Source organism: Octodon degus, unplaced genomic scaffold, assembly GCF_000260255.1.
Source record: "Octodon degus isolate 3935 unplaced genomic scaffold, OctDeg1.0 scaffold00107, whole genome shotgun sequence".
Lineage (NCBI taxonomy): Eukaryota > Metazoa > Chordata > Mammalia > Rodentia > Octodontidae > Octodon > Octodon degus.
The window spans coordinates 9,807,364-9,822,029 of NW_004524683.1; the positions used below are offsets into that span (position 1 = coordinate 9,807,364).

At 45.0% G+C, this 14,666-nt stretch overlaps 1 protein-coding gene across 7 annotated transcripts in view; it reads left to right on the forward strand.

Annotated features, from left to right (window-relative positions):
• Positions 1-14,666, forward strand: part of Eri3 (ERI1 exoribonuclease family member 3) — a 133,958-nt gene that overhangs the window by 32,003 nt on the left and 87,289 nt on the right. For 6 of the 7 annotated variants that reach the window (XM_023724144.1, XM_004639210.2, XM_023724140.1 and 3 more), the window contains 2 exons: positions 5,393-5,509; positions 12,739-12,798. In XM_023724144.1, the coding sequence (XP_023579912.1) occupies positions 5,435-5,509; positions 12,739-12,798 (135 nt within the window). In that variant the 5' untranslated portion in view covers positions 5,393-5,434. Of the gene's footprint in view, positions 1-5,392; positions 5,510-11,546; positions 11,737-12,738; positions 12,799-14,666 lie in introns of those variants that run through there. The other variant, XM_023724145.1, reaches the window with a different exon arrangement.

The following is a 14,666-nucleotide window of genomic DNA, read 5'->3' on the forward strand; positions in this document are numbered from 1 at the left end:
CTGAGGCTGACAGCTTTGTGGAAGCAGCCACTTAAAGGCTTGAGCTAGGGCCAGGCCCCCGAAAAGGTAAAGAAAGGTAAATGCAAATTTGTATGGTGCTTTCCTTTTGTCTTTCTTATGTTAAGTGAAAAAAAGAAGCTTTTGCTGCTGGCGTTTTGTTGAGACAGTAGTTAACAGTAGGTTGGGAAAACCTTTGATACTTTGACACATCTAGATTCTGAGGTTTATGCTTTCTCCACCATCAGCAGCAGACCACCTTTGTGGATTTATATTGTTTTGCCTTTGGACAACTTAATGGCATAGGTAGTTTGTGAATAGTGCAGGGTGACCAGTTGTCCCAATTTTTAGTACCAAAAGTCACATTTTCCCAGAAATTCTTGGCCCCAGGCAAACTGGATAGTTGGTTAAACTTGGTTACATTGGGATTTAGTAGTTTGTAGCTGATAAGGAAGGCATTACGTAGGGATGAGAAAGCAGATGGATCTATGAATTTAGGAGACAGTGTTTTGGGGTGTTATATATCTGGAATTAAATACTGGTTGCTATCTTTGTCATTTTAGATCACTTCCTTGATCCTGCAGAAGGTCCCCTGAAAGGAGAGTATTTTCTGTTGAGCCAAGGACTTATTTTCCATCTTCTACTTGTTAGCTCTTTTATATGTTTCCTTAGCAAAAGTCAGAAGTGAGAGTCGTGTGTCTGAGTGAGAGTTGGGTGCCAGCAAGGCAAACTAAAGGCTCAAGGCTCCTGCCTCCCTAAGTGCACAGTCGAGTGCCATCTGTGCTGCTGCAGCCATCTTGGAGGCTTTTCAGTAGCAATCCAGAGGAGGACTTTCTGTCTGGGGAGTCCACGTCACTTGCTATCACTTGCTATTATTACAGTGACATCTTTTCAGGAGATAGTAGGCTGAGTTCTCTAGAGAATAGCCTTTCAGACTAAGAGAATCAGACTTTTGTGACCCTTCAGACTTTATTTTTATTTATTTATTTATTTATTTATTTGTTTATATTTTAGGGAAGGATCTATAGGGTGTTCAGGGTCTCACTACTAGATCAGACGCATAGTAATCTGCCTGTTTACAGCCTCCCAAGAGCTGGGATTATAGGCGCTCATTACCATGCCCAGTTTCAATTGCTGTGTCAGCGCACCCTGGGGGTGAGACCAGCACTGCAGGCCCAGCTGAGCTATTTGGCCGGCCTCCTTCAGACTTTAAAAGCTGCTAGTTTTAGTCTTTTTCCCCACTTGAAGTCCCAGCACTGTAACTTACCAGCAGTATAGTCATAAACAAATGACTTTGCTTCTTTGTTATTAGTAAAGTAAAGATAGTAATGATTCCCATCTCATGAGTTACATGGAGGATTAAGTTAGGTCATTCCTGTTAGTACAGTGCTACTACAGAGTAAACAATAAGTGGAACGGAAATGATTTCATTCTTTATGTGTGTTGGAGATCAGCTCCTCTCTTCACTTTTCCCTGACTGAACATCTTAGAAGGAGGTGCTGCTACCCTCTCACTGTGTTTGTCTGTTTCTATATGTAACCCTTGCCTGGTACAATGTAGATGCATAGGAATGTTGGCTTATAGCCTGATAATGATGATGTTATGAGCTGTCTCCCCAGCTTAATAGGCTAAAAGAGGGAGGTATATGAAAGCACACTCTTCATTTTTTGGTAGTACTTAGGACTGAATCCAGGACCTTCCCACTGAGCTACATGCCCAGCCCTTTTTGTTACATATTTTGAGGCATGATCTCATTTGAATTGTTAAATTTCCCGAGCTAGGCTTGAACTTTTTTTTTTTTGATGGAACCGGGGATTGAACTCAGACCTTGTGCTTGCCAGGCAAGTGCTTATTAGGCTTGAACTTGTGATCCTTCTGCCTCAGCCTCTTAGAGTGCTAGGATTATAGGTATGTGCTTCCCTATGCTGCTAAAGCACACTTTTGTTAGTAAAAATGTAAACACTTTGAATATCTCTACACTAAGGTATGTATTGTAGTACAGTATGATGTTCATTATTTGTTTATGCATCTTTCCCACCCACTAGTTCTTGTACTTCTTCAAAGTGCGGAGACTACCTCTTCTATCTACATTCAATTCTTAACACTTGTATGATTGTCCTACACAAAGTAATTCCTACACAAAACTGTTATTATGGCCAGACAGAAGGTTCGTAAATACTTACAACTTCATTTTTTCCTTCTTGGCGATAGGATTGTCCAAGCACTTAACTGTTTGTGAAAAACCTCCTAGGGAAATAATGAAATTGGGTGGGAAAAAGGTAAGGGGTATGGTAATAGTTTCATTGTCTGAGCAACTGAACCTAGAAGCTGGTGCTTAGATACATTGTCATGGATCCTTGGGTTGGAATTGATATCATCAACCTGTAGCCTTGGGGCTATGCCCTAGCAACTGTCCAAGAAGTGTTTGACATAATTTAGATGAACTTGCTGTAGAATCTCACCAACTAGGTGCAGAGCAGGGCTTCTCTCTGTGCTTGTGCCAGAAGTTTGAGGTCTGGACTTGCAGTACCATATGGGAAGGTCAAAAGCCACATTGAAGTCTTCTGCTCTGAGTCCTCAGAAAGTCTGCTATCAAAAGCTCCTCTTATACATCCTCAGTGGCCCAAGTTAAATTTACCCTGTGGGCTCATTGTTACAACAGCTTCTATTGCTGCCTGGGAAGGGTTCCTCCATCGTCATGTTTTGAGACAGGCTCTTGGAAGTCCCTCTTCTTGGTCTTGGGGCAATGAGCTAGCAATATTGAAGAGTTACATTTATGGTTTGCCCAGTCTGATGTGTCCAAGTACCTCAGGGTCTGTGCCTTTTTTTCATGGATCTGTGGTTGGCTTGTTTTTCATCTTTGCAACAAAGGAGACACTGAGTTTGAGCACTTAGTTTGGCTTTATCTGCCTCTTGGTGGGGGAGATGGTAGCAGGAAACTTTAAATACTGAGCTGTAGCAGGCAAATCCAAAGCCAAGTTTTCAGATACTGTTGGGGATGCTGACTTGGTGCTGGTCAGAGCAGGAGCTGAAACGTGTACTATTTTATAATAAATACTAATGAAATTCCAGATCTATAATAGCATTTTAGATATCTAAAACAAACCATGTGCTTGTAAAAAAGTGGAAAGAGATCAACTTAAGCCATAAATTCTTGGTAATAGAGGGTTTTTTCCTATTTATGTTTGATAGATATTTTTGTTTCCAGAGGAATGTCAACTCCTAATTTCATAATGTATCATGGGCTTAAGAAAATTGAATTTAATAAAAGCCAAAGATGAATGGCATCCTGAAAGGTCCCAACACTTGTCTTCATTAGCAGGACAAACTGCAGGGCTCCAAACACTGCTTCTCCCCAAATGAAAGTTTAAATGAAAAGTACAGTTGTGTCACAGGTTAAATTTCATTGTGGGCTCAGCTAACATTGTTAGTGAGGAACTGGCTGTATGTGTTTCCTTAGATACCAGGGCAGCCAAACTCACCAGGCTATGGAGCTCTTTCTTTTGGGGGTTGTCTTTTTCCTAGTTAGTAGGGGAGGAAGGATTTATCAGAAATTTGGGAGTCAAATGAGCTTGACTCAGATAAACCACACCTCAGAGATCTTAGATACCTGATATTTTAGAAGGAGCAATGTATATGTTGTATGTGCTCAAATTTGTTTCTCAGAGCAAAACTCCTCTTTGCTTGGCCTGCTTTGTAGTGCTTGTTGGAGAACAAAATGCTCAGCAAAGTGGAGAGTGTCTACCTCTCCGCATTGGAGGAGAGGTCTCACCTCATCTAAGCAGTGCTCAGGCCTCCCCTTTGTCTCTGTTTCCCTCAGCCTTGCTGCCATTTTGCCCTTCCTGTATCTGGCAATAAGCTCTTGTCAGCTTCCTCATCTTTGGGGATCAGCCCGGGGAGGCTAGGCAGCCAGAACCTTTGAATCTCTCTGGCATGAAACCTAACTGCCTTGATTTGGTTTTCAGTCCTGCTGTTATATGTTGGGTTGAAATAGATGCTTTAAAAATATGCTCAGTATTAGTGGGTGTGTTGGCATGGGGAGGGAGAGAGGAATAGCTGGCTTCCCGGGACAGCGAGATTGACTACCTCTTTTGTCTTCCCACCCTTCATTTCCTCAGTGCCGTCAGGTGTCATCAGCTGCAGTGTTACTTCTCCAGGCTGTCTATGCAGAGAACCAATTTGCCTTGATTTTACTGATTCTGGAGAGGTTTCCTCTAGAACGGGGAGCTAGGGCAGGGACCCCCCTGGAGCAAGCTGTTGGGGCCACTGAATGGGCACTGCCCCCCCCCACTTCCCCTGCAGTGGGAGCCTTTTTCACATACTAATTTTAGTTGGAGGATTTTGCTTTTATTTATTTATTTTTATTATTTCCTATTTGTCTCTTCCAGATGTTTTCAGGGCAATTTTTTTTGTGTTGTAAACTAATTCCATTCATGTTTTAAAAATTTATGAAAGTGCTAATAAAAATGTCAAAGTAGTAAAAATGTTAGCTTTTCCTCTGCTTTGATTAAATTTTGCAAACTGTTTTTGAATATTAAAAAGCAATATTTTTTTCTTCTCTCTTCCTGCTTCCCTCTTCTTTCTGGTGTGTACGTGCTCTCTCCTGCCCTCTCCCCGCTCTGGCGTGTCCCTCCCTCCCTTCCCAGGAGCGATGCGAGGCGTGCTGCACAGCCAGTGTTCTGCAAGCCTTGTTTGCACACCAGGACCTTGGTGCTGTGCATCTCTATTAAATAACGGAGACAAATTAATCTTAGAGACACCAAACAAATTGTCACTTCTCCTCCTCCTTTTCCATTACGTTCCAGTGGACTGGGAAGGGCTGGCTAAGCGATTGGGTGGAGGGGGGTTGTGGGTACTGCCTGAAAGAAAGGTAGGAGGCCCTGGCTCCTATTACTTGTGTTCCAGTTTTCTCCTTTGGCTTTATTATCACATTTTTTTTCCTCTTTGTAAAAACTAATGAATAAATTCCCTGCCTCTGTTTAAATGTCCTACATGGAATTCTATGCACTGGTCAGATGGCTGGTTGTCTATGTGGCTAGAGATCCAAGCCCATGCCAGAGCAGGGACCTGAAGTAGAGAAAAAGGGTGGGCTCCCTTTCAGAGGCTCAAGTGAGCAGGCTTCTGCTAGAGAACTCATTGAGGAAACTGGGGCAGAATACATCACTGTCTTTGCCTTTCCAGAAACTGGATGAGAGGCATGTCCAGTGTTTGGAGTCTCTGAGGCTATTAGAAGCAAAAAGATTAGGATTATAACTGTGCTAGTCTCGTCTTGCATAGTCTTGGGTTTGGCTGGCAAGAGTAATGAGCCCCAAGCAGTCATTCTTTTTGACTTGGAATTATTTTTCAAGATGGTTGATTAAAATAACTTGCCTTTTCTATGTCTTTGGCATTCCAGGAAATCATTGAGTTCCCCATCCTGAAGCTCAATGGCCGGACCATGGAGATTGAGTCTACCTTTCACATGTATGTCCAGCCTGTAGTCCATCCACAGCTTACCCCCTTCTGTACAGAGGTAAGGGCCCTGGAGGAGGGCAGCAAGGGCTGTTGGGAGAGGAGCTTTGGGATCACTGATGCTCTGTTACAGTCCCGTAGCAAAACCTTAGATCTAATCAGTAGTTAAGGCAAGTGTACTTTGGATCTGGCAGTTTGCATTCATAAAGTCTGTGACCCCCGCTTCAGTCTCTTGTTCCCTGAACACCAAGGAAGGGTCATGGTACAGTCTGCCATAACTTCTTTAACATTTTCTTCCTGTACTGTCTCCACCTTTTCTGGTAACAGGGCAGTTGAGATCTAGCAACAGGATGGTGCTTCTGGGGCTCAAGTTCTTTCTCATTCCATTTCCTTTAGGGTCTGTTAGCAAAAGGTAAGATTTCTGTCACTTGAAAGGAAACCTTGTGTTCAGTATTTCTTAGCTGTCTGATAATATTAGCTTTGCCCTTTCATTCAGTGGTTGGTACTGTGTGGACTTAGGTTTATGAGAAGCATATTCTGACATTGATGAAACAGAAGACAGGTTGGCCAAGGCAGACGTGTCCTTATTGGGCTCATGCTGCACTTAGCTGTTTAGTTAGTGGGTTCATACTCACTGCATTCTATACATTGTGAAACTAGACCTGAGATTTTGATGCTGGAGGCTCAGAAGAGCCATTGGCAGAGGGAAAGAGCCAATGAAGGTTCTGCCTCCCAGGGTTGTGTGGAGAAGCTTCTATAGCTGCTTTCCTTCCTTCCTTCCTTCCTTCCTTCCTTCCTTCCTTCCTTCCTTCCTTAATAAGAAAAATCTTATTTATTTATTTGGTACAGGGTCTCACTATGCATCTTGGACTCATAGTGATCCTTCTGTCTCAGCTTCCCCAATGGTGGGATTATAGGTGTGTACCACCATACCTGGTTTTGGTGGCTGGTGTGGTGCACCGGGATTCTGGGGCTGGCATGGCATGTGGTACCTGGGATTGAACCTGGCTGGGTCCTTGTGCTTGCCAGGCAGGTGCTTAGATCACTGAGCTGTCTCTCCAGCTCTCTATGACTGCTTTTCCATGTGATGTGTCATGTTATTCTGTAGTGGAATCAGGTCAGGCATATGCGCCAGCAGAGGTAATGGGAAAGCTGTGTCTCTTTTGGGACTATTGGAAATGAATGCTAGAAACGTCATGTCTTTACTTAGAGATCTCCCTTCTTTATGAGATGAAGCAGGAGAGAAGTTCTTGAGTAACCATACCATCTCCTTGGTATGGGGAAGCTGGGAATGGCCTGTCTATCATGTATGTATACTTCCGTGGACTCCAAGGTTGGCTTAGTCCAGATGCAAGGTCTGGAGGTTTGTGCCTACACTTCATGGCGGTGTTCACCCCTGCGCCAGGTGGGCCTTTTGTTGTAGATACTCATCTGCCTGGGTGTTAGTCTCTTAAGGTCTTTTCTAACTAGTTGGGCTCAGATTGATTCCTCTATTTCTCTCTTGGTTTTCACTTTTTCCCCTGGAAAATACCTGTGCTACCAGGGCATGCTAATCTGTCCTCTTTGGCCCCTTTGAAAAATTACTATTTTGATGAAAATCCTTTCCAGGCCAGGGATATAGTTAATCGGTGCAATGCCTGCCTGGTATGCATAATGTCCTGAGTTCAATTCCTGATTTTTTTTTTTTTTTTAAAGAAGAAAATCCATTCCTCATAGGAAGGGAAGGTAGTCCTTAAACCAGTCAGCTACCTGGGCCTTCCGGTGGCCCAGAACTCTGGTGCCCTCTTGTCTATTCTTTATCCTCTTTGTGCAACCTGTACCTGGGGAGCTCTAGCTACCTAGAAAGCGAGGCTGCTTGGCATAGAGAGACAGGCCTAAGATTTTTTTTTTTTTTTTTGGTTTTGGTTTTGGTTTTTGCTTTTTGGGACAGGGTCTGGCTTTGTAGTGCAGGGCTGGCCTTGAACTCACAGCAGTCTTCCTGCATAGGATCATAGGAATGTTCCAGTAAGGGCCCAAATTTTAAAAACATTGATGCCTGTTTAGGAACTGAACAGAGTAATAGTGGAACACAACTCCAGCTGGGTGTAGATGTTGTAGGGTACTGGGACAAGAGGGATTTCCTCTGGAACAGGGTGGCTGTTGCTCCTTGGCTGCTTTGGCAGGAGGGGAGGAGGACTTTTGAGATTATGAGGAATACTGTTTCTTTTCTTAGATAGTTTCACCTAAGGACAGACGTAAATCATTTGGAGGTGGTAGGAGCAGTGGTAAGAATCTTGGCAATGAAGACTCTTCTGAAAGTAAGGCTATTGTTATGTTGCAGGCAGGGGACTGGTTCAGCCATTTGTTCTCAGGCTCATCTTTCTGTGACCTGATCCCTGCTGCTTTCTCCAGCCTGCCAGCCTCCCACTTCATCTCCCTCTGGTTCTCCTCACCCAAAGGCTACCCTCTTATAGTTCACCTTTGTATGTGGTGGTTGCTCTGCCTGTGAACTGCTTATTGCTACTTATCCTCTGGCATTCTACATGGGTCACCTTCCCTGGGAAGCTTTCCCTCCTCCCCAGGCTGGGTTGTGCTCACCCCAACAGTGCACTGATCGGATAGAGTTATTTATCTATCTCCCAGCTGGACAGTTAGTTCTGTGATGGCATACACCAGACCTGATCCATCTTTGCCCCATCATTAGGGTCTGGTGCCAAGTCTACATTTGATGCATGTCCTATAAATGAATATAGGCAGGGAATTATTCCTGACTCCCCACATAACAGCTATGCTGCTGACTTGCTCTTTTAAGTCAGTAAAAACTCTTTAAACCCCCCTCATTTATTTATGTATTTATTTTTGAGACAGGGTTTCACTGCAGAGTCCAGACTGGCCTTGAATGTGGGATGGTCCTCCTGCCTTAGCCTCCCTGCTACTGAGATTACAGGTGTGCACCATCATGGCAGGCTTCAAATTATCTAAGTAGTGCCCTTTAGATACTAGCTGGAACTATGGAACAGAAAGAAACAGGGACACAGGATGGGGCTGCTGTGTTGAGACTCATCTACCCTGCTGTTAGCTGCCTTTGTGGGCAGAGCAGAGGTCATTACAACCAGAGAGAGTGTTTTATTAGTAAGTATGAACAGCAACTCCAAGCCTTTGGATTATACTTTGGTAACTCATCTGGCAGGATTTTCTCTCTTGTACATAAGTTAAGACTGCCTGATTTTCTTTATTCTTTACTTTGAGACAGGATCTTGTTAAGTTACCTAGGTAGGACTCAAATTTATCTCCCAGAATTTATCTCCCTTCAACCTTAATCTCCCAGAATGCTGAGGTTACAGATGTGTGCCACTATGCCAGGTTTATTTGTGCACAAGACATTCTTTTTTTTTTTTTTTTTTTTTCCTTTCATTTATGTATTTGGTACAGGCTTTCACTATACAGCTCAGACTCATAGTGATCCTCCTGTTTTCAGCCTTCCCAGCACTGGGATTATAGGTGTGCACCACCACACCCAGACTAGGTCATGGCTCAGCATGTCCCAGGGGCTGGGCTGTTGTGTCATGCATGATTGGGAATGGAACCCTAGTCCCTGCACTTGCCAAAGCAGGCGCTTAGTCCACTGAGCTATCTTGCTGGCTCTAAGATATTCTTAAAAGAACCCTAGCCTCTCTCTCTCTCTCTCTTTTTTTTTTGTGTGTGTATGTATGCATTTGTGTGCATGCACACACTCACATGTGACACACACATATGTTCACATGCTTATTTGGGGAGAGAGATAGGTTTAGTGCTGGGTGACATGAAGTAGAATTTTGCTTTGAGTCTTCAGCTTGGAGACACTCTTTTCCTACTCTCATTAAGGAATATTACTAGCTTTCTTAAGGTCCTTGCTAAGTTCAGTTGGCAATCTTCCTGAGACATGGTACCAGCAGAGATAGGATGAGATGCATTTCATTTTCCCTACAACCTCCAGAATTTGCTCCAGCTCATCAGATCTCTGTAGCACCTGAGCTGCTGCACAGTCCCTAACCATGTGTAATCTTTTTTTGTTGTTGTTATCATGAAAAAACTAGAAAAACACCATTTGCTAAATGCCAGTAAAGGTCTTTGTCTTGCACCTGTACTTATAAAGGATGAGATTTATTGGTCTCTTTGTGTGAGGAGAAAGAGTGGTTCTGATTATCAGATTGTGCACCAGAGACAAGTGCTTATGTAATCAACAAACTGTCTTGGTGTCAGAATACGATTGTGTTGGAGATAAACTGTGAAAGAAGAAAGCGCTGGTTGCTGACACACTATTGGCACTGAGTTTCCAGAGCTGCTTCCCGTAGTTGCTAGTGTTTATGATGAAGCCAGCTTGTCCCTGGACAAAGCCCATGTGTGGGCAGGGGCCTCTCAGCACTCAGCAGTGTTATCAGTCAGGGTCAAAAGCCCCTCGCCTTGTGGTTTCCGAGTCTGGAGAAGTGGGAGTTAATCTGTAATCCCACAGTGAAAGGAGCCGCAGAGCACACATTAATTCTTCCTCTCACCTCTCCCGCTTTAAGTGGTTAAGGTCTCTGAGCTCTGTTTAGCCTGTGAGCCCTGGTTCTCAAGCTTAATAATACTTGGCTTTGCTCTAGACTTTCATTGTGAGGATGTGAAAGCTTTTTAAAAATATATATTAACCCAAGTAGGAAGGACCTTAAATTGTAGCATGAAGGATTTAAGTTAGGCATAGAACCTCTTGGTAATTTTATAAAATTCTGTATTTTCCCCCACCCCCCAGCTTCTTACACAACTCTTACATGTTCCAAGTGTCAGATAAAGGTACTAACTTTTTAAATTTTACCCCTTGTTCATCTAGTGTCTTGGAAGTGCTGTTAAGAAGCATTTCATTTTTGGAGGGATGAGTGTTACACACTTTCCCCTGCAATGCTATGTCTGTTTGAATAGTGTTTAAGCACCTGTGTCTCAGAATTGAGCTCCTGTAGGCACTCAGCAATGAGTCAGGCTAGTTTTCTGGGAAACATGGGCACAGCAGGGGTTGACCTAGCCAGGATCCTCCCAGGTTGGTATTACTGGGTGCTGAGCCTGTGAGTGGGGTTTGTGAAAACCCCAGGATAGTGGTGTCCCAGGGTGGGAAGAGGTGGTGTGCGGTCAAGGGTCCCACAGCAGGACACCTGAGCATGGCCCACAGTTCTCCTTTATAGTGTAGTGAGTTTCCTACCCCTCACCTGTGGTTTTCTTGGGGGTCTGGGGAAGTGCTTGTGGTGCTGACTTAAGCTCTCTCTGTAAGGAAGCAGGGCTCTTAGCACTGGTGTCATTGGTTCCCTGTGTGAGTGAGACTTTCCTGCAGCCCTTCAGGGTATACCTTATCTGAGTTACTCTTGGAAGGTGCTGAACAGAGTAGACTTGACCTTGCCCCAGAAAGTCAGACTAGACACAAGACTGACATTTGGACTCTGGAGCTTGCTAAGAAGTGAGAGTGGTTGTGGGCCTCATTCCATAGCATCCCTGACACTAAGCCCTAGTCTTCCAAGTCCTGGGAGCAGGAGAGAAGCTGGGCCAAAGTGGACAGTGGTGGTGCCTGGGTGTCTGTGCATAATTTGGGCGCCAGACCTGGCCTTGGGAAGGAGCCTAGTTCTGACTCTCCTTGGCCCACACATGCCTGAGGCAAACAGCATCTGCCTGCATGCTCAGTGTGTGGCTCTGGAAGGTGGACAGGCCCTGGTACTAGCTGGGGAGGGCGTAAGGGAAGGCTGCCAAGAACACAAATCTGAAGACAGTGTTTTAATATTTTTTTAGCTGCCAGATCCCTGGTTCCTAGAAGAGAGTCTAGCACACAGTAGGCTGTCTGAGAATAGTTGTTGACTGCTTGAAAGGAAGAATTTTCTGTACTTTAAGATTAAAGCTACTGACTGACCCAGGGCATTTGCCCAGTGCTGTCCCACTCCTGTCCTCAGCCCACCAGCCTTTTCTTCTCCTTGACTCAGGCCCTCCCTCTGCTGGGCAGTTCTTTGGTCTCCCAAGCAAGGAAAGGGTGTGGAGGTGCCAGCCGGGTGGGCATGCTGTGGGTTAAAGCTTTGTGAAACAACAGTGTAGTTAATCTTTCTAATTTATTTTCCTTTTAGACCATGGGAAGTCTGTAGGCAGCAGCTGTTACCCAATTAAAATACAGATTAATATAAAAACAGTTTCTGGAATATAAAATAGAGTGGCTGTGTCCTTACACTTCCTTAAAATACCACCTAATAATGACTTGATGAACTACAGAAACCCACCTAGAGGAACTCAGCGTTTTTAAAATGAAAATTTCTTCCCTAAAAGGTGTGTATTACCATTCCATGTAAGTCACTATGAGAAAATAACCTTCCCTCTTAGAGTTGGCGGTTTCTGTGAGTTGGGTATTTGGTATTCATTAAATGTAATTATATTTTAATTAGAGTTTTAAACCCCTTCCTCTCTACTTAAAAAAAAAAAAAAGTTGTTTCCAAGCAAGTCTGAGATACTACTCTTTCTGAAAGTAGGGCCTCTTGACCATGGTGATCTCTTGTTGCTGTCTGAGAAATGGGGGCCTCATGCCTCAGATCCTTGTCAGTCTATCCCTAGTCTGTGATAGAGGAATATTTTTACTTAAAAATTAAAGAAAGCAAATCAAGTTTACTTGAACGTAGGTCCGACCTATGCAGAGCATAGACTGGTGAGTCAGAGTCTCTAGGCCAGATTTGGCACATTAGACCTTTTCCTCTCAGTTTCTCTTTTGGTTTGAGGTGGCTTTTCCTGCTTGGCTGTGTGGTATTGAGACAAGGTTTGCAGAGTAAGGGTAGATACCCATGAGCTTCACTGGTGTGATGGAGAGCATGGCAGGGAAGGTGCTGGACAGCAAGGCCCAGGATCAGGGATTTAAAACCAAGTGGCCCTGTACTGTCCTGCCACTCCCCACTCTCCATGTTTCATAGGAACATCTGTGAGGCCTGGAAGTGTAATTTATGGGAAGTTATTGAGCCTGTTGAATATAGAGAATACATTTTTTTTTCTCTCAAAATGAAATCCAAAACAGGTTTGAGACACACCCTCAGGTCGCTGTATGTATGTGTACCCAAATCTGAGGTCCAGGTTTTGTGGGGAGTTCACAACAATGTCTGGGGAGTTCACATTGGTTTCCTGGGACTTCGTTCCAAGACTCCTAGTCAGGTTGTGAGCCTGAAGCAGTGCCAGGCCAGAGCCCTTTACACTTGAAGGAAAAAAAGAGAAAGGAAAGGAGCCAGTCCAGCTTTGAGTCTCTGCATCCTGGTTTTCCACCCAAAGCCTGTTTCTCTTTCTTCTCAGCTCACTGGGATTATTCAAGCCATGGTGGATGGTCAGCCAAGCCTGCAGCAAGTGCTAGAGGTAGGTTGAATAACCTTTAATTCCTGACCTCTGACCCCTTCCTGCTGCCTTTCTCTCCCTCCCTCTTGAGAATGTAGCTGTGTAATTTGACTATGATTATGGCTTGATTAGAATAACATTTGCTGTCACATCACTGACATGCTGTTGAGAGTATTGAACCATTGATCTGTCGTCTCCAGCTGTTCCCGTCAGGGTTGCTGACAAGATGTCCGAGTGCTGCCAGGAGCCAGGCAGAGGGCCCTCACCTTGCCTGGCTGTCCCTGTGCCGCCAGCTCTGGGGCAGCCTATGCTGGTTGGGCTCCGGCTAGGGGAGCTGAGCTATGTTGCAGGACTAGCCCTGGAGACTGGGGGTGTTTTTGTTTAGCTTTAGTGTTGGCTTCTTGTGGCATGTGAGCACTTCATTAACTTACCCAGAACTCCCCATCGATGGCTTTTGTTTGCTGTCAGCTCCTCTAGGAACTGTGGCGGCCCCACTGCAGCTTGCTGCTGGATGCATTGTGCCTGTCAGGGGTGCAGAGGCTGCACTGGGTAATGATTCTTAATCAGAATAATTACAACAGTTGCCTATGTGAGGGAAATCAAATTAAAGACTTTAGAACCTTTGGCAGAGACCCCACTTCTAGGATGCTTTCCTGGGGAGCTGGAAAAGGTTAAGATGCTGCATCTTGTGCTGTAGCCTGGGGGAACAAGGAAGGGCAGCCTTGGCCTCAGCGAGTCACCCACCCCCTCTGGCCTGGGGGCTTGAAAGGGGCGAAAAGGTCCTCTCACTGTCCTCTGTAGAGGAGAGAAGGAAAGAGGGCTGTGTATTTCATTAGGTGCTTTATTTATTTTTAAGACCAATAAACCATAAACCAAAGCCCAGACCTTATCATTGTATAGGAAGAAGCCACATACGTATCTGAAGAAGGAGCAGGGGAGTTAGCAGCCTCAAAGAGTTAAGTAGCAGGAGGCAGACGGGCTCAGATCTCTGTCTTTCTCTAGTCCATAATCCTTTCCCATGGATGAAAGAAGTGCAGACTGAATTTCCTGAGACTCTTCAGCATGGAACAGGGTACAAGAGGCAGGTGGCAGCACGTTCTCCCTGTCCTTGGAGTCTGGGAGTCTGGGCTCTGTCAGTCTCTGGTTGGGTGGCACAGGGCCAGGCAAGGTGGGGGCCCTCTGCTTGGCTCCTGGCAGCACTGGGACTGGGTGCCTAACCAGTCAGTTGGGAGAAGTTGAGGTCTGGAGGTGCTTTCAGCCCCACTGACCCTGATTTGAAGGGAGATCCTTAGCTTTGACTGAAAGAATTCCTCCCTTTAAGACCAGACTCAGAGGAGCAAGAAGGGCCCATCCTCTTTGGTGTGTGAACTGGCTGTATCCCCAGCTATGGCCTGGTTCCTGTGGGTGGGCTGCTGAGGTAATGCGTATTTTCTCTGTGGCCTGCTTGAGGAAGGGATGTGAACTTCAGGAGACAGCCTGTTGCTAATCCCAGTATGACCCTGGAGCAGGATGCTGCCCAGAGGACTTTGGATCTTCCCAGTCTTCCCAAGATACTTTCCCTACTTTTGCACACTTTCTGGGTGGGGAGGGAGGATTTCTGACTTCAGCCTAAGGGTGTTCCTGGCAAGGCCAGAAGACTACACTGCTCCCTTTAACCCTGAGTTGGTTACTGAGCTGGGATCTTCCATTCGTTTAATCAGAGAAGCCTGATTTCAAATGTAGCATTACTTCCCTGGACAAGCTCATCATAAAGTGCTTGCTTCATGTGCTGTAGGAGTGCTTCTCACTGGGAAGACCTGGGCTTGCAGGATGTGGCCTCTCCTGATAGTCCTATTCCAGTGGTGGTGAACCTATGCCATTCCTGTTGTTTTTCATTTAAGATAAAAGAT